The 19,543-nt window shown below is 44.6% G+C and overlaps 1 protein-coding gene and 1 long non-coding RNA gene across 4 annotated transcripts; one reads left to right on the forward strand and one right to left on the reverse strand.

Annotated features, from left to right (window-relative positions):
• Positions 1-540: 540 nt before the first annotated feature.
• Gm34304 (predicted gene, 34304) lies at positions 541-13,640 on the reverse strand. 2 transcript variants are annotated; one of them, NR_168647.1, is made up of 3 exons: positions 13,629-13,640; positions 5,411-5,625; positions 541-1,395 (listed from the first exon to the last, which is right to left on the reverse strand). It is a non-coding gene; the product is annotated as a predicted gene, 34304 (long non-coding RNA). The 2 variants fall into 2 exon arrangements; NR_168648.1 differs by lacking the exon at positions 5,411-5,625.
• A 1,054-nt stretch (positions 13,641-14,694) lies between these two features.
• Foxg1 (forkhead box G1) lies at positions 14,695-18,679 on the forward strand. Of its 2 annotated transcripts, NM_008241.2 has the most exons (2): positions 14,819-15,198; positions 16,113-18,679. In NM_008241.2, the coding sequence occupies exon 2, from the start codon at positions 16,298-16,300 to the stop codon at positions 17,741-17,743; it is 1,446 nt and encodes a 481-aa protein (NP_032267.1). In that variant the 5' UTR covers positions 14,819-15,198; positions 16,113-16,297; the 3' UTR covers positions 17,744-18,679. The 2 variants fall into 2 exon arrangements, with proteins under 2 accessions (NP_001153584.1, NP_032267.1); NM_001160112.1 differs by having other exon boundaries at positions 14,695-18,679.
• Positions 18,680-19,543: the final 864 nt, after the last annotated feature.

Below are 19,543 nucleotides of genomic sequence, written 5' to 3' on the forward strand. Positions count from 1 at the left end.
GTAATGGGATCCTATGCCCTCTTCTGGTGTGTCTGAAGACAGTGGCATTATATTCCCATACATAAAATAAATAAATAAATCTTTTAAAAAAGATTCTCTCAAGACTTGTATCATGGGTATGTGCTTGCTCATTCCTGGAGTAGCCACTGCATATATCGATTGAAAAGTTCACTAAAGGAAATACAGATTGGGGATGACAATATCATTGAACTTGATGGGAATGGAGAGATTCTTCTCTGGATTCAGTGCTTACTATTTGTCCAAGGGCTGGGAGAATATATTTTAAGAGGACATTTTCACGAAGGATGAGAAGATTCCTTAGTAATGATCACCTGTTCCTTCTAGAAGATTATGTGGTATATTATGTAGCATGCTATGCCCTATGTAATGTTTAATAAAAACTGAAAATAAAGAAACGAAAGCATATGGGTTTCCTGTGTCCTGTTACCAGTACTATATTCTTAGCACTGATAATGCTGTCTGACATACAGCATATGCCCAATATAAATTTGTCAAAACAAAGAGAACACTTACACACTATTTATGGTCCTTATATAATTCTCTGTCTCTTTATAACATTAGAGATAAAATACTTAACATCACTTATGACTAATTACAGAAATATCTCCTAGGTATTACACCAGCTGAAATGCATCTTGATTTGATAATTAAGCAGCCCTTCCAAATACTCTGGCACACACACATACTTGAAAGAAGAAAAGGCCAAATACTTTTCTTCATGTATCACATGCAACTGGGTAGAAAATGAGGAAATAGAGAATAATAGGTGGACACCTTAAAAACCTCTGAGTTCCATTTTTTTCTCTGTAATAAAAATCATCTGTAATGTGGTTAATAATTTTTCTACATCTCCTTTAGAGTCAAACAATGCTGGGGGTTAGCATGAATGCAGAGATTTACTGCATTGATGACTCACTACCAGTTGAGGGCAGCAGAAAGCCATTTGGGAGAAAATGAGTCTAAGATGTCACAACTCTGCCATTGCATGAAGTTAAAGACTCAGCTTTTTGTAAGATCTGAATTTGTAGAAATTAGTCTACAGGTGTGCTAGCAAGAACAGACTAGCCAAATACATTAGTGAAGGACATTAAGTATCCACAGAGACAGACAAGACACAACGCTGGGAAACGGAGGGTGATCTGGACTCCATTCAGCTTAGTTCCCAGAATGAACTGATTCAGTCCTCTTTCTCCAGAGCTGCTGATTTGAATGGCATCTTATATTCTTTTCATCTCCAAAGTTTTGCCTCCCAGGATGACTACCAAAGATGTTGGGTGGACAATCTTTCTTCGGCAGTGATGCCTCTGGTGGAGACAGCATTAAATCATTAACATACAGACTGTGCTGTTTGTATTTCTGTGTTAGGAACACACACTGAAACAGTGAAAAAGAAAGAAGCCATGAAATTTTTATTAGATATTTTCTTTATTTACATTTCAAATGTTATCCCCTTTCGTGGTTTCCCCTCTGAAGACCCCCTATCCCATCCCCCTCCCCTGCTTACCAACCCACCCACTCCTGCTTCCCTGTCCTGACATTGCCCTACTCTGGGACATCAAGCCTTTTCAGGATCAAGGAAGCTATGAATTTTTAAGAAATCAAGGTTTCGGGGTGTAGAAAGGAGGATGGGGAAATGACATGATTATATTATAATCTCAAAAACATTTTAAAAAATGAATATAAAGAGAAAATCATAGCACACAGTCAGTTTATCTCATTAGGAGTCCCAACACTTTAAAAGTTGAGAGTCCTCAAGTATGTGTGGTATAATCCTACTGTGGGGCACATGAAAAAGTACTTTGTACTGTGAAATATTTCTATTTCCTGATGTACTGGCTCTGAGCCTAAGATGGGTAAGTGCAAGCAATAGCTATTGACACCAAGGCCAGGGTATAATGGCCTTTTCTGTGTCTTTCAAACTGAATGGCCTCATGTAATATGTTCATTCTCTTGGTGAATATTCTTAGAAAGTTCACAGGAGAAAACATGCCTTGGTAATCTTATATAGTCTAAGCACCTGTAAACTGAACATTCTAAATCTGAAATGCTCTTAAATCCAAACTTTATAAATGTCTAGATGCCATTTTATAGGTTTTTGGATATGAGAGAATTTGATATTTAAGGCTTTTCAGATAAGAGAACTTCAACCATCAATGTCTACATAAATATTCCAAAAAATCTGAAATACTTCATATCCCAGGAATTTGGACTAAGAGACCCTCACATTGCACAAGCACAGTGACATAGTATCTTAATTGCCATTCCAAGGTTTAGAGGAACAGAAAGATATTGAGAGAACAGAATGGCACCTGAGAACGAAACCTTTGAAAGACTCCAAATTTGCCTCAAAATGAACCCTATACCTTCTATTAACTCTTGGCAGATGGAAATTATACTCCGTGTGTGTGTGTGGTGGTGGGGGTCTATGTTTGTGTGTCTGTGTGTGTGTCTCTGTGTGTGTCTGTCTGTCTGTGTGTGTGTGTGTATGCAGCCTGCATGAGGCTGAGAATATGTACATTCTGAGTGTTGTGTGCCTTCTATAAACACTCCTTTCCTTGTTAAATCTGTGCAATAACATTCCTAGTTGTATGGAAGCTGGGAAAATCTTACTATCAGCTGCTGAAGGAATATTCTCAAAGTACCACAGAAGCCAGGAGAGATGTAGGCTGTTTGCAGCCAGACTACTTTGGATCTGGTACCTAAAATTATTAATCTTAATTTATAATTACAGTAAGGATATGAGAACATGTTAGACCTCAAATACAGCTGCCTCAGCATTATGGCTTTGTGTTCAGTCTAATCACGTCCTCACATGATTTTTCTGGATGGACAGCAAAACAGAGCGGAGTGCATGCCAATGAGTTAGTGAAAGGCTGACTGAAAAAAGTAAAAGTTTTTTGGTTTTGTTGTTTTGTTTTCTGTTAAAAACAAAAGCAAAAATGAGAAAAGAAGAATATGATGAAATACTAGGGGAAAAAGAAGAGCTTAACAATTTTTATTACTGGTGAACTGCCTGTTAGATCAATTCAGAACTGATACTGAATCTCCATGTCCCCTTCTCAGGGAAAGAGTGGTTGCAAGTAACAGTATCTTGCGATGAGAGTTCATGCTTTGCAGATTCATAGGCCTTCTGAGCTGTATGAAATCATAAAAAAAGGTTCATAAAAAAAGGTTCATCCTTTTCATTTTGTGTATAAAAAAACAAAGGTCAGGAAAAGCATCGTGGCTAGCTCAAGCTCAACCAGATGCTGACCAGCATTCCAGTTATCATATGTCAGACTATCAGTTTAGTTCCTGTGCTAGCTTGCAGGCACATTGCACAGGAAAATCAAGGGAACTATAAGCAAAAGTAAAGTGCAGTCAACAAAACTAACCCTAAAGCATGGGTCCTTGTATTCCAAGGGCCCTCAGCTGCCTTGCTGATAGGAAACTAAAAACACACTTTAGCAACTACGTGCACAAACCACACCTATACATATGGCCAGCATACAAAGTCACAGGAATGAGATGAATTCTTCTACTACCTCAGTCCAACATATTAAATGCCAAGCAAATGCTAAAGTGGTTTTATTCTGAAAATTCTTGGACTCTCTAGTCTGTCATTGCTAAGACTGCACCTGTGCCCACAAAGTCCATTTATAATCTTCTCTACAAAAAGAAAAAGTGGAGTCCGTTCAAGCATATGAATTCTGTTACTTTGAATTTCAAAACATTTTGAGCAATGGTGACATAGAGAAAGCACAGATGTGGTTATTTAAAAAAAAAAAAAAGATAGAAAATTTAGTGTGTTCCTGATACTAACTAAAGAGCAGTCTTAAGTGAGTAACCAATGCCTCAGAAGAAATACCAAAATGTCTATTTGTTTCTATTTTAATTATGTATATGTTTATAACTCTCATTATCAATTCTTGCTGATAATTTGTAAAATCAATGTAATACAGCAAAGCTACCTTGGAGGAAAACCTGACATGGAAAAACATAGTTTAATTTATCTGTGTTCATGGTGTAAAATTTGATATTATAGAGTTCTCCTGGTAAGACAATCACACTGTATTAGAAAAGCCCACTGTGCCTCAGGAATCTTAAAAACAGCCAACACTCTTACTTTCATCAATACTCATCCCTATGGTCACTAGATGGCACTGCTGCTATTTGAATGAAATTTCACTTCCAACCTTTTTTTAAAAAAAAAACATAGGGTTTGGAAATGATTTGGGGTGTCATTTCTTGGGAGTTTGTACAAACAGAAGATATTTGGCACTTTGTATATTAACAACTACAGTAATGTTTTGTTAAAGAAAAAAACACTACAAAGGTGAAGTAACTTCCTAAGAGGAAGAATGGTAATGCCAGAAGATCTTGAGTCTGCATGTCACCAACTTTTAGGTGGCAGGAACACTTCATCTGTGAATCACAAACCATCACTAAACCCACTGTATAACATTTATTACACATCTGATTTAACTTGGCTTTTTGCTGATGATCTTCTCCTAGGAAACTGGATCGATGAATCATGACTTTTTGGCCAGAATTATATGAAAGTGTATAAAGCTTTATAAGATGATCACTCTCTTGGGGGGTGGGGGGGTGCATCCCTTCTTGGCAAGGGATACCAACAAGCCCCCAAAAGTAGACCCTAAAAAGTTCTTCCAACTAAAGAAACATACCCTACACATGAGACCATGCAAAGCACAGAGCATCTCTGTGGCAATTTCTTGTGGCATTTTCTTCAGAGGACTGCACTGAAGAACACTATAGAGTCTCAGTGAGAGCCATCCTGACTTCCCCGGACAAACTTCCCGGGGGAAGGAAAGGTGGCACTGGAGAATAGATGGACTAGGATTTGCTGCTAGAGGCAACCAAGAGCTTTAGCTAGACTTAGGATAGTCCTACTCTTTAGAGAGAAGCAAAGCTGTCCAGTTTATCCCCGGGGATAACTGAAAAGCAGCAGAAAGGGGAGGGAGCATCCCACTCACTAAAAGTTGTTGTACCCCCTTTCCAGACCCCATATTAAGAAAAGAGGAGAAGTGAGGGAGTGGTGACCATGCCTTGAAAAGAAAACAAGAAAAGAAAAGAAAAAAAAGCCAACATTGCTTGGGAAAATCTCCACAGATGAGCATTTCAGTTGCATTAAGTGGTTCCCATTAGCAGCCTACCCACGTAGAGGAAGGCTAGCACGCTGTTAATATAATGCAGGAGAGGGATGATAGACCTCGGAGTGAAGAGTGGAAGAGCTAGCTTTGCATAAACCAAAAAAGGAAAAAAAATCTGAGGATTTGAGTTCTTAGGGCCTTGCGGTAGAGTGGTGGAGTGGGCTTAGAACCCTCAGGCCTTAGGCCACCGGACAGCCATCTAGTGTTTGTGATTTTTAAAATACATATTTAACTACCTTAAAATAATTTAGACATACACCAGGAAAATAGTTTAATGGTTCCTAATTGAACTGCTATTGAGTCAGAAGAAGAGGAAGAACCCTCAGAGGGCGTCCAAATCCCGCGTGGAGCATCTGAGACTAGGAGGCAGGAAAGTGGGGGGAAAGGGTCTGTCTCGGCATCACCTCCGCTCTCTTCATCTTATTCTTGGAGAAAAGTTGGTAGACATAGACTAGAAAAGAGAGAGAGAGAGAGAGGAAAAGGGAAGGAAAGGTGAGACATCTAAGAAAAAATAGGAAGAGAGGGAAGGAAGAAACCAGGGGAACCGAAGAGATAAAACTCATCGGAAGTTCGGGTACTAGCTACACTTATTTTTTAAAAAGAATTCAATCATTCTGCTCCTTTCTCGTCCTGCTAGCTTAAACATTTTTATAGGCAACTTCGGGCAGATAAAACTTTGAAGTGAGATGGGGAAGGCTGAATGTCTGGCCTGGATCACCATAGAGGCTGCGGCGGTGGCAGCAATGTCCGCTAAGGGAATGTAGCGCACATTAGGAAATTCTTCTTCCAGCCGCCCTAGCCTCCTTTAGAGTATCCCTGCCCAAAGCTTAAATTAAAGTGAGTGGGAAGGTAGGGTGGTTCTCCCCATCTCCCCATTGGATCCAAGCGATCCAACAAGACTTAAAAGCGAAAAGTCCTGCCGAGCGGAGCTCCAAATTCTCCCGCAAACCGCATGCGTTTCTTGACAATACAGGACTGTGCAAAAATCTAGATTTTTCTCTTGCGTGGGTCTGGCTCCAGGGACACAACCAAACAAAATCTGCATTATGGGTATTCCCAGTAGCCTACCTGGGTCGATAAAACTTACAGGACTAATTAGATAAAAAGCAGGGGCCCAGATTTTGTATGCCGGCGGAGCAGGGGGCGGGAACTGGTTTCTTTCTCTGCGCAAAACCAGAGGGAGCCAGACTAAGATGATTCTCTCTTAAACTGTTCCTTTAAGGGACCTGAAATCGGGCTGCTCTAAATGAACCCCAGGTAAAAGAGAATTGCCTCTCCAGCACCTTCCAAATCCTGACCCGCTTCCCCGGTGCACTCCCTGGCACTTTCCCGGGAGATCTACACTAACGGAGAAAGTCTCCGGTTTTTGTCAACCGCGCATAACAATTACTAAGAAAATATTGTGACGATGTTTCAGGGCGGAAGGGGATATGAGGGGGTGGAGTGAGGGAGTTAGTTTGGACAGCAATTTGCAAAGAATATTAACTGATTCTCCGGGTCACCGCGGGGGTAAAGGGGTTGGCATTGCATTATACAGTTGTTCCTCTAGGTGGCGGACTTTAGTACCAAACAACCGCTATGTGAAATGTTGACTTCAAATAGGATTAAGCTTCTTGGTGGTTAAAAATAATAGTAGTAATAATATAGAGGTGTGGGGCTGTTTTTCCCCTTTGGGGTATTTATTTATTGCAGGGAAAAGTCATTGATTTTCCTAAGCAAACTGTGTTTCTCCTTCGCTTGGTGGAAAATAAAAAACTGTTTGAATAAATAAGTTATTTCTGAACATTTTGTTGTCAAAGTGTTAAATGTTCCCGTCATTTTTATTCAAACACTAACATGATTACAGCCAATTATATATTCACCAGTGTTCTTTATTTTAGAGTAATTGTACTTGTCACTAATAAAACAGAGGCATAATGGATCGCTACTGTTCTGGATTCTCAAGCAATTTTGTGTAATTTGATTGAATTATACATCTTATCTGCTACTTTTTTATTTTTATATTTGGAGATCCTATTTTCTTGAAAATTGCAGTTCTATGCTTGTTTTTACTGCTTTTCCAGCAACGTACATTTCCGTAATGCTGAGAAATAGAAAGAATCTCTTTGAAATGTCGGAAATCAGTTGGTTACAACACACACACACACACACACACACACACACACACACACACACACACACACAAACACTAGTTCAGCATCGGAAAGCCCTGAAGTCAGGGGAGTCCAGCAGTGGCTCTGCTCCCCTGACAAGTTCAGTGCCAAGGAAACTCCCCATTCGCCCCAAAGGCAGTCACCTCCCTGCCTGGATGGAGTCTTTGGGGCTTTGTCTCTTTCCTGTAATGATACTGTTAGGTGTCTAGGGCTTCAAACATGCCAAGACAAGCCGACCATGGGTTCTGTTCATATGCAGTATGTATCAAGGGGGAGAAATATACACAGCACAGCTGAAAGATAAACTGTATACAACACTCCAATTACACAACCCTCAAGTGCCTTACCTGCCGGCTCATCCTCACCTCCCCACAATTACAATGACTATCTGTTTGAGCTTTGAGGGGGGCTTTGCAGGGAGCTATAGGACCAGCATCAACTTACCAACACCCCTCCCAATCACAATTTTTTAAATGGGTAGAACACACCCATCTACTCAGTGTCCATATATTGGAACAAATCGAGGAATGAACCTGACAGCAGACAGGCAGGGCTATGATCCTATAGGGATATCTCCGGAACTGAAGGATCAGAGAATGTGCAGTTCTCGTCCCAGGAAATTTTTTCAGCTTCTAGGACAAGACTCAAACGCCCCGCTAGGAGCTGCCGCTGTGAGATGGAGCCAAAGGCTCTGACAAGTGGCTTGTGTATGACCCAATATTTATCAATAACAACAACAACAAAATCAAGTGAAACCAAGGCTTGGGATTTTGAACTGCCTACGGAGTCCTGGCGGATACAGAGGGGCGAATAAAGTCTCTGGAGAACAGTTGGCTCCATTTTTCCGCCCTGGGGAGCAATCCCAGGGCAAAATCCAGTGCTAATTGATCTCAACCAGCCGCAAGATCAGCTGTAAATGTTCAAGGGGACAAAGAAAGAGCAGTGTGCTCCAAAGATACTCTGAGCACTTTTTCAAGCAAATAGAGGCGTGTAATCAATAGCATGTATATGAATATAAATAGAGATAGAGAATTACTTTAATTAATTAGGAAATAATGTTTCGTGTACAATTCCAGACCTACTCAATACCCGTATTCTCCCACTCACGGGTTATTAGGTGGTCTGGACCTAGAACTCCCTCTATGAAAACCTCCAGGCCCAGTTTTTGGATGCGAGATGGTTAGCCCATACTCAGCTTAATTGGGGGCCTTTTTTCTTTGGGGGTATTTATTCTAAACCCAAACGGTGGGTTACTTGGGCAGAAATCCGAGCGAGCAGAGCGCCTGGCCCTACTGGCATTCTGGAAGTCTTAAAGCGAGAAAGCACCAGAATGAGCCTCTCTAGGCTCTGCGCTCAAAGAGCTTGCGGCAGCCAGCAGCCAGCCGCAGCATGCATGCCGTTGCTCTCGGCAAGGGGGGCGGGAGGGGGGGTCTTCTGAGTTTCCATTTTCTCTTCTTTTTTATCTATCAAATTCACAATCTAGACGAAAAGAGGGAAAGAAGGAAGAGAGGAAAAAGGAGGGAGGGAGGGAGGAGGAGAGGGAGGGGAAGAGAGAGAGAAGGTAGAAGGACAAAAAGAAAGACAGAAAGAGGGAGCGAGCCTCTTGGCCTGAAGGTTTGTAGCCCACACACTCAGCTGAGCCACACTTGCCCAGCTGAGCTATTATCTTGATATTGCTTTCTCTCTCCTGGCTTAAGACAAAGCCAGAAGGGAGACACCGAATTTGACGAAATAAATCAAGTAGGGATTGTTTAATAATAAAAATATCCCACCACCTTTCTTATCAATTCTGAAAAGGAATTGAGTTGTTTTAGTTTTCATTTGGTGACTGTAGTAGCTTGCTCCTGTGCCCTACTGTATCTAGCTTGCTCTGTCGGGTGTCTCCTTCCTGTGTGTATAGCTTCTTGGGAAGATTCGCAGAGAAGTGGTGTGTAACTGCTCTCCCCCACTGGGTTCAATACTCCTTAGTTGTTATTGAATATTCGAATTAACTTCAGCACCACGCACTGGTATTTCAGCTCAGACTTGTGCACTATATCAATACAAGCTCACAACCTTTAACTGTTTCCGCCCCCGCCTCCCCCCCCCCTTTCCGCGTTCACCATGGCAGATGACCTATAAAGCCCAAAAATATTGATCTGTTTGTGCATACTTCCAGTCTGATGTGCAAAAACCAGACATCTAAGCTGAAAGTTGCCTTTTCAGAAGGGGAGGAGGGATCTGGAGATGAAACCTAAAGGCAAGGCCTCTCTCCGGCTGGATTGCACTTGGCAGGCGTGGACTACAAAGGAGCTCAGGGTGAGCGCGCTGGGAGGAGAGCAGAGGCAAGCAGACTAGCAAGTCTCTCCGCGAAGCTCCTTCTTCAAGAACCAGAGCCCAACAACCACTGCCGCCCCAAGAGGGTGGGCAGACAGGACCTTTGGCAAACACTGGTGCCACAGGTTTTGATTTGGGTTGGGGGTGGGGTGGGGTGTGGGGAGGACCTAGAAGAGCCAGTACTAGAGAGCGAAGAGGCAGGTTGGTATGAGTTGCGCACATTAGTTTGTCCTGGTAGTTTTGTGTTTGTTTGTTTGGATTTCTGTTTGTTTTGTTTGTTTTGTTTTGTTTGGGGAGGTTATTTTTTTTTATAAGAAAGCAGACATTTTATTAGCACACAGCTTGCCTTCTCTCCTGGACTAAAGGAGGCTTTGGGACTCAAGCATGCAGTTTTCCCAATCCTTATTCCTCTACAGACTTGCAATGAGCAGAAGTCATTCTCTGTGTTATATTTATTCATCTAACGTACAACCCTATGAATTCCGCATGCATTTAGCTGTTGAGAGGCGACCGCTTCTGAACTGAGTATCTAATAGTTGCAACTGAGTCAACCTTTTTGTTCTTCCAGTTTTCTCTCACAATGGGAGTTTTGGGGATCTTCTGGAAAGTTGCTTCCGAACATAAGAGCTTTGATGTTTGTGCTCTCAGGGAAGTCTATACTTTTTCCTCAAAGAAGACAATTCCAGCTCTTGCTTAACATCTCACTGATGCTCAGAAAAACTAAGACTAGTAATGACATAGTTAGGGCCTCTGTGTCATAGGAGTTGTGTGCTTTTTCAGCCTGCAAGCTTTTGTTTCACAGTGAGTGTGTGTGTGTGTTTATGAAATAATTTTCTTTCTTTTCCTTTCAAGATGCACTGATGAACAAACCAGAAAAGACAGCATAGTCATACATGCTGGATTTTGTAAGTCTCTTTCCTTCCTTTTCAGAAAGACTGGGACGGGGTGGGGAGAACTAAGAAGCCAAGCCTTGTCTTCAATTTCCAGTTCTGGGACCACACTTCCACTCTCTCTTTTCTCTTCAATGTTCCTTGTCTTCTTGGGAAAGTGGACTGCATTGATTCCTTGGGCAACTAGGGGAAATTATAGACACTGGCCTTTCAGGACTGGCTTGCCTATCTGGTGTGTGAGAGAATTTCTCCCAATTGGTTCTGGTCTACAACTGGAGTGTCTTACTTACCAGGGGCTCAACTTCTTAAACTATCAACTCCCAGTAGTCCTGTAGCTACTAGCAAGTAACAGAAAACACATTAAAGGGCAGCAGGCCTTCCTACTCATCAAAAATGCTCAGAGTATTCTACAGAGACTGTGTTCAGAGCAACTCAATGGTTCTTGGCTCTAGGGTGATGCCATTATGTGTGAGTCTCTCTAGGGCTGTTGGTACCCGGGAGTTTTTGGGTGCTAGTGGATCTAGCTTTGCTACACATAGGACACATGGCCATATCAAAGAGATGTGCCCAGAGAAATCAATGAGTTTCCATGAAGACCACTTCCCCCCTTTTCTCCCTCCTCCTTTTAACTGCCTGGCTTCTGAAGTGGCTCCCTAGCTTATAGAAGTTAAACATTTCAACTCTCAAATATGAGGCTCTCCCTTAGATTTTTTTTTCCTCAAGGTTCTCAAGCAAAATTGCCAGTGCCACAATGTTATGATGGAAGGATGCTGAAATGACAGGCCTAGTAGACGCTTGTCTTAATCATCGGCTTCTTAATTTAGTTTTAGAGCTCTATGTGTGTGTGTGTATACCCACTCCATGCACATATGCGCGCCCTCGATGACGTTAGGGGTGCGTGCATGAGCCTGCTGAGAGCAGCCTCTGACAACCTGCAGCTCCCTAATGAGTGACGAGGCAGGGCTGCCTAGGAAAAGTCACACTTCCCTGGTGTGAAGACCTCTTACTGGGAAGTTTAGTTCACTACTGTTCTCGCAAACCTAATCGTATAACCTGTAACCAAAACCCACAGAACAAGGATACAACACGCTAAAGAGTAACTTCTAATCACTAAATGTTAGCACCATTACCTGCTGTTAGGAAGAGATTATAGACAAGTTGGCTCTAGGGAAGGCAGACTTCATTTGTTACAGAACCACTGAAATACCTGGATGTCTCAGCATGGGATCTACTGACTCCCACATGTCAAGAGGTCACAAACCGTCCTGTGCATTTGTAAGAAGAGAACTTTAGCTTGAGTTTGTCTCTGCTCCCAGGGGAAAGATGGAAGTTGATAAATATGGCCCACCCTTGTTACTAGAAAGTAAAGATGGCCCAAAACAAAACAAAACAATGTACCCAAGAAAGAAAATGCAACATCCATCCACCCTCAAAGATGGAATAAAAATAAGCTGCCCCCTGCTCGAATGAAGTGCGCTGTGTAAGCTTGGAGATTAATTTTAAAATTGACAAGGAATAATCTACACTTCTCCAGCAACTCTTCTGCTGAAATTGCTCGCTCTACAATTCTTGTCCTTTTTTTTTTTTGAGTGAGTAGGTAGTGGATGAGAGCTGAGGTCTACGAGGTCACCACTATGTAAACTAACAGATCACATTTACTCTGGTGTGCTCTTCTATTCATTACTTTCCTAAGACTACACATTTGCAAATTTATATGTGTGAGGTTAAATTGATTAGGAGGGAAAATTATACTGGTGGGGGGATTTGTTTCCGGTCTGAGACCACTGGCTGCCTGCCCTCTGTCTTCTGAAGGTAATCACAGCGACTAGGAGGCTGAAAACAGGGCTTTATGTGCAGAGGGAAGAGGCCCTCGGTGGACGTGGGCAGGACTTCAAATCCAATTTGCACCCAAATTGGTTGGTAGGATATACAAAGCCTCATCCAGAGACTTTCAACTTCACAATACTTTGTCCAGGAACTCCTTCCCCCTCTGCTTCAGCTAGCAGCAGATCTAAAAAGAAACCATTGCTTACACAAATATAAGCCTCTGAGTAAACAGTGCATGTTTTGTTGAACAAGCCTGATATACATATGTGTGTGCATTCTGATATATAGCCCCATCTCACCATAAAGAACAAGTAAAATTATTTAAAGGGATTCAAACTTGCTTTTTCGGGAATTGCAAATAACCTTTGCATCAGGAAACTAGTTTTAATATTATTTCAAACTATATGCTATGTTTTTACGATCAATCATCCTGCTTTGAGAGACTCGCATTCACGTAACCTTAAAATAACACAGCACACCCTTAATCTGCATGCAAAACAATTTTCAAGCCGCCATAAGCCTTGACATATAAAATCAGAGTATTGCAGCTCTCACTGTACAAAACCCAGTTTTTGCTCCTTGAAAGTAAACAGAAGAAAAAAAAAAAACCTTACTTTGCCTGCTAATTTCTTCCACGGGGTAACAAAACAATACACACTTAGCTTTAACCTAAGAAGCACCTCAAAACATTAAAAATTCATCAGTCAGAGCTGGTGTTGTATTCAAGGAACAACTCCTCCAGTTCACTGCTGAGCTCAGATTTGAATAAAATGTCCAATGTTAACAAACAATACCCACGTTTGGCACTTTGTGTATTAAATTGATCAAACAGATTTTAGGAGACACAATGCACAATTTGTACAGACCTGATTGAGTTAATATAATATCAGCAAATTTTACATCGAAATGATTCTGTTTCTTTTCTTTGTGTTTAAAACCAGCACAGATTACAAATTTTAATGATCTGAAAATGTTTGGTATACAAAATCATGCTTATTTCAGTATTAGCAAAAACACAAGAAATTTTTCAACACAAACACCCAGCTGTGTCTATTTTAAAAGCAGTTCAATGACAGCTTGCACTTATGAGCATGCAATCAGCTAATTTCGCTTTTTTTTCTTCTGTGTTAATCAACACTTTCCTTCCTGCATATCAGAGTACAAATAGTATAGTTACTCCACATCAGTAAATGTTTACGTAACCTGTCCTTTCCCAAGAATCCGGTTACACCGAATCATTTCACGCTAGACCGACTACGAAAACGTACCGGGCCGTCCACCTCTGAGGGAGCCCCGGGAGCCATTATAAGCGGTGGTGAGAAGGGGGGCTGGGGGATGGGGAGGAGTAGGTGGAGGAGTGAAGGGGAGAGGAAAGGAGGGAGGGAGAAGGGGTGGGTTAGTGAAAGGGGAAGAAGGGAGAGGGGAGGAGGAAGGAAGGCAAGCGCATTGAGGAACCACCAGGGAAAATGGGCCTGAGGAGGAGAAAAGAGTGGGAAGGGAAATGAACAAGACAACCCAGGCTCACAGATCTCTCTAGCTAGGTTGGCAAAGCTCATCACGTCGCCAGGCTCCGTGAGAAACCCCAAGCCTAGAAATCAACCTTTGGCACCAATGTGTTTTGCAAAGCTGATTGCTAGAACCCTGGCCTTTTCCGTCATGCATAGCTTGTTTTAAAGTCAGCGGATATGTAGGAAGAGATCCAAGCAGTGGAAGGATATTTGGGGACAAATAATCAAAGATCTCTTACAACACTCCAATAGATATAAAATTTGCTAGCTATTTGTAATTGTGGATAATTTTCGCTAGCGTTTCCCTCTCTTTCCCTCCCCTCTTTCTGCGCCCCATTTCAAATTTGGGGGGTGAGAACATCAGAATAACTCCCTATTATTTTGAGTATTGCATGTTTCTGGTAGATTTTAGTACCACACATAGGCCCTGTTTTTTCTCCTTCCTTTTTTTTTTTTATATCAAGACTGAGAGATCATTTAGCTAAGAGCTCATCAAAATGAATGCTGGCATGGGTAGAGTATTTTACCTTAAAGAGGAGGGGAAAGATACTCGTGACCTATGTGTCTCCACCTCCCTCTCCTCTCTGGCTACGGCCTCTGCTTACAACGTGGCGCGCTTTGAGCCAGTGAGGATTTGTGATCTGTGTGCTCCGCACTAAATTCCAATCCCTGGGAAATGCTGGGCCTTGGCCCTGGCCCTGGCCGCGATCTTTTTAAAGGCCTTGAATTACAAGCTACCCACTCGTTTCAACCTCCCCACCAAACCATCCCCCAAACCCCAGAAGCTAGGACTGTCAAATCCACCTTCCTTGGGCTCCCCAGAGCATTCCAGCAGCATCCAAGAAGGGTAAGAGCTGATTTCGCCCTACTGGTGTTTCAAGATTGAGGTTTTAAAGAGATAAAGTATTTGTGAAATGGGAAAAAGGAGCAAACATAGGATTTAAAAAAAAAAAAAACGGAAGTAGACGCCCACTCATATTTTCTTCAATGTCAAGCAAAATGAAAATATTTCCAGGATGATCGATCGCGGCTACCGGCTTCCAGTACTGCCTAGAAGCTGAAGAGGAGGTGGAGTGCCCGAGGAGACAACTGCCACCGGGTCACCCGCGCGTGAGCGCGACTCTGGGAGTGAAGCGAGACGGAGGGAGAACACACGTGTTACCTGCTTTATTTCGGGACTGTTTGGGTCTGTGCTCGCCCGGGGCAGCTCTCCGCCCGCCCGCCCGCGTGCGTGGAAGGCCTCCACAGAACGCACCCACCGCTCAGCCGCCCCCGCTCGCCGCCCTCAGCCCAGCTTCACAGCCGAGCTCGCCGCGGGCCGCAGGAAGCTGTAAGTACCGGCCTGGCCGTGGCCGCCCCCGCCCCACCTTCCAGGCCCCGTTCCCCCGATGCCCGGCTCTCCGGAGCTTGCTGGCCCGCTCGCTCCCAGGGCGCTGCCGGGGCCGCCGCGTCCCCAGGGTTCACGCCCTCTCCCGCACCCTCGCAGCTCGCCCCTCCGCCGCGCCCCCCGCCCCGCTCTTCCAGACAAAATTGGATACAAACTTTAATCAATAAGGATAAATATTGACGCGCAAAGGAAAATAATCCCATACAGGGAGGAGGCCACAGTCGAGCGGCCGCGGCCCGGGGCGCACGCCCCACGCTAATCCTGGCCGGGTGGGCGATCTCCCGCCGGTCCCCGCGGCTCCAGGCCTGGGCCCCGCCACCCGGAGGGGGCGGTGAGCGGGGGGCGGGGCCGGGGCGGGGCGGGGATGGGCGGGCCCTGGGCCCCCGATTGGTCGACGGCTAGCCAGACGCTCCTGCACGCCGGCGGCACTGATTGGTTCGGCAGTAGGAAAGGTTAAACCAAAAATTTTTTTACAGCCCTAGTGTGCGCCTGTAGCTCGGAAAATTAATTGTGGCTATAGCTGCCTCGATCGCTGTCTCCTAGCCTCGCTGCGGCCGCTCCGGGACGCGCCCGCCCGCCGCCCGGCTCTCCCCCCCTTCGGGCTGCCGCTGCTGCTGCTGTGACTGCTGCGGCGCGAGGAGGAGGAGGCAGCGGGGGAGGGGGAGGCCGGGCGCGGAACGGAGCGGGGCGCTGCACCCCGGGCGACGGGTTGCTTCTGCCTCTAGCCTCCCTCTCTCTCTCTCTCTCTCTCTCTCTCTCTCTCTCTCTCTCTCTCTCTCTCTCTCTCTATCTCCTCTCCCTCTCTCTCTCTCTCTCCCTCTCTCTTTCTCTCTCTAATTCTTGAGGGGTGGTTGCAGCTTTTGCTACATGCCTTGCCAGCGCCGGAGCCTGCGGTCCAACTGCGCTGCTGCCGGAGCGCTCAGTGCCGCCTCCGCTGCCCGCTCCCCCCGCGCCCCACTCCGAACCCGCTGGTCGCCCGCCGCGCTGCTGCCCGGCTCCCGTGCCGCCGCCGCCGCCGCCGCCGCCCCCCGACGCCTGGGTGATGCTGGACATGGGAGATAGGAAAGAGGTGAAAATGATTCCCAAGTCCTCGTTCAGCATCAACAGCCTGGTCCCCGAGGCCGTCCAGAACGACAACCACCACGCGAGCCACGGCCACCACAACAGCCACCACCCCCAGCATCACCATCATCATCACCACCACCACCACCCGCCGCCGCCCGCGCCCCAGCCGCCTCCACCGCCGCCCCAGCAGCAGCAGCAGCAGCCGCCCCCGGCCCCGCAGCCCCCGCAGGCGCGCGGCGCCCCAGCAGCCGACGACGACAAGGGTCCCCAGCCGCTCCTGCTCCCGCCCTCCACCGCCCTGGACGGGGCCAAGGCTGACGCACTTGGAGCCAAAGGCGAGCCGGGCGGCGGGCCGGCGGAGCTGGCGCCCGTCGGGCCGGACGAGAAGGAGAAGGGCGCGGGCGCCGGGGGGGAGGAGAAGAAAGGGGCGGGCGAGGGCGGCAAGGACGGGGAGGGGGGCAAGGAGGGCGACAAGAAGAACGGCAAGTACGAGAAGCCGCCGTTCAGCTACAACGCGCTCATCATGATGGCCATCAGGCAGAGTCCCGAGAAGCGCCTGACGCTCAATGGCATCTATGAGTTCATCATGAAGAACTTCCCCTACTACCGCGAGAACAAGCAGGGCTGGCAGAACTCCATCCGCCACAACCTGTCCCTCAACAAGTGCTTCGTGAAGGTACCGCGCCACTACGACGACCCGGGCAAGGGCAACTACTGGATGCTCGACCCGTCGAGCGACGACGTGTTCATCGGCGGCACGACCGGCAAGCTGCGGCGCCGCTCCACCACGTCTCGGGCCAAGCTGGCCTTTAAGCGCGGGGCGCGCCTCACCTCCACCGGCCTCACCTTCATGGACCGCGCCGGCTCCCTCTACTGGCCCATGTCGCCCTTCCTGTCCCTGCACCACCCCCGCGCCAGCAGCACTTTGAGTTACAACGGGACCACGTCGGCCTACCCCAGCCACCCCATGCCCTACAGCTCCGTGTTGACTCAAAACTCGCTGGGCAACAACCACTCCTTCTCCACCGCCAACGGGCTGAGTGTGGACCGGCTGGTCAACGGGGAGATCCCGTACGCCACGCACCACCTCACGGCCGCTGCGCTCGCCGCCTCGGTGCCCTGCGGCCTGTCGGTGCCCTGCTCCGGGACCTACTCCCTCAACCCCTGCTCCGTCAACCTGCTCGCGGGCCAGACCAGTTACTTTTTCCCCCACGTCCCGCACCCGTCAATGACTTCGCAGACCAGCACGTCCATGAGCGCCCGGGCCGCGTCCTCCTCTACGTCGCCGCAGGCCCCCTCGACCCTGCCCTGTGAGTCTTTAAGACCCTCTTTGCCAAGTTTTACGACAGGACTGTCCGGGGGACTGTCTGATTATTTCACACATCAAAATCAGGGGTCTTCTTCCAACCCTTTAATACATTAACATCCGGGGGACCAGACTGTAAGTGAACGTTTTACACACATTTGCATTGTAAATGATAATTAAAAAAATAAGTCCAGGTATTTTTTATTAAGCCCCCCCTCCCCATTTCTGTACGTTTGTTCAGTCTTTAGGGTTGTTTACTATTCTAACACGGTGTGGAGTGTCAGCGAGGTGCAATGTGGGAGAATACATTGTAGAATATAAGGTTTGGACGTCAAATTATAGTAGAATGTGTATCTAAATAGTGACTGCTTTGCCATTTCATTCAAACCTGACAAGTCTATCTCAACAGGCTGCCAGATTTCCATGTGTGCAGTATTATAAGTTATCATGGAGCTATCTGGTGGACGCAGGCCTTGAGAACAACCTAAATTATGAAGAGAGTTTTAAAATGTTAAATTGTAATTTGTATTTAAGAATTTGTAGTAAAGGTGCCCAAGGAATTATATTGGCCATTTATTGTTTTGTCCTTTTTCTTTAAAGAACTGTTTCTTTCCTTTTGTTTACTTTTAGACCAAAGATTGGATTCTAGCAAATGCACTTGGTATACTAAGTATTAAAACAAGTAAACAAACAAACGAAAAAGGAAGGTTGTTTAGTTGGCAACACTGCCCATTCAATTGAATCCGAAGGAGACAAAATTAAGGATTGCCTTCAGTTTGTGTTGTGTATATTTCGATGTATGTGGTCACTAACAGGTCACTTTTATTTTTTCTAAATGTAGTGAAATGTTAATACCTATTGTACTTATAGGTAAACCTTGCAAATATGTAACCTGTGTTGCGCAAATGCCGCATCAATTTGAGTGATTGTTAATGTTGTCTTAAAATTTCTTGATTGTGATACTGTGGTCATATGCCCGTGTTTGTCACTTACAAAAATGTTTACTATGAACACACAGAAATAAAAAATAGGCTAAATTCATATATATCTTGATATTTTTGTCTCTTTTATTAAGTAGAGCTAATTTGCAAAATACCATTCAACTTATAGGAAATTCAAAGGCTTTTTTAGCCAACCTGGAGTTTAAACTGCTCCTTTAATTTGAACTGAGACTCTAAAACTGAGAATAGCAGTTTTTCCCCCTTTGTGAACAATTTTTACCAAGAACAGGCTACTTAATAAATACTAGCTCTAAATGAAACCTAGGATTTTCAGATGATATCTTTGTTTTTGTAGATATGCAGCAAAGAAAGGTATTCAATTTTATATGCATAGCTGTTTATTCTGTACTTATTTTAAAGATCAGTTGATAGAATGTCCTTTATATATATTGTTTCAGGTATTTGTTTATAGAATTTGACAAACTATAAATAAATATATGTATATAGTTAGATATAAGTGAATAATGAGCAATATAGTATGATATATAATATATATTATATATGTATATTATATATATATATATATCCCTTCAGTTCAGGTACAATTTGTGCTATGAATGCTGCAAACATTTTTTTTAACTATTTGTATTTATACTTTCTAAGTCAGCATTTATTTTTCTGGCTTTTTACCCACAGTGAAAGAATTCTAATAAAGATTTGCTGAGTTGGATTATAGAGTTACTGAAGTGATCACCTGTTGTAATGATTTATAGACGGATGTTGATATTTATATTTTTAATTACATCAATTTAAAAGTCTAGTTATTCACAGTAAAATAGCCCTATCTCCCCCTCCATTTTTACATCATAGAGGTACTTGTTTGATTAGCTTTTTAATATATTTGTATAATTTAATTTACAGATGTGTTTCTTTTGCTTATACAGAACAAATTTTTGGTTTTAACTACAATATGCAT

Source organism: Mus musculus, chromosome 12 (genome assembly GCF_000001635.26).
Source record: "Mus musculus strain C57BL/6J chromosome 12, GRCm38.p6 C57BL/6J".
Classification (NCBI taxonomy): domain Eukaryota; kingdom Metazoa; phylum Chordata; class Mammalia; order Rodentia; family Muridae; genus Mus; species Mus musculus.

Coding starts and splice junctions, on each gene's coding strand:
- Foxg1 (NM_001160112.1), top strand. CDS start 16,298: ATGCTGGACATGGGAGATAGGAAAGAGGTGAAAATGATTCCCAAGTCC.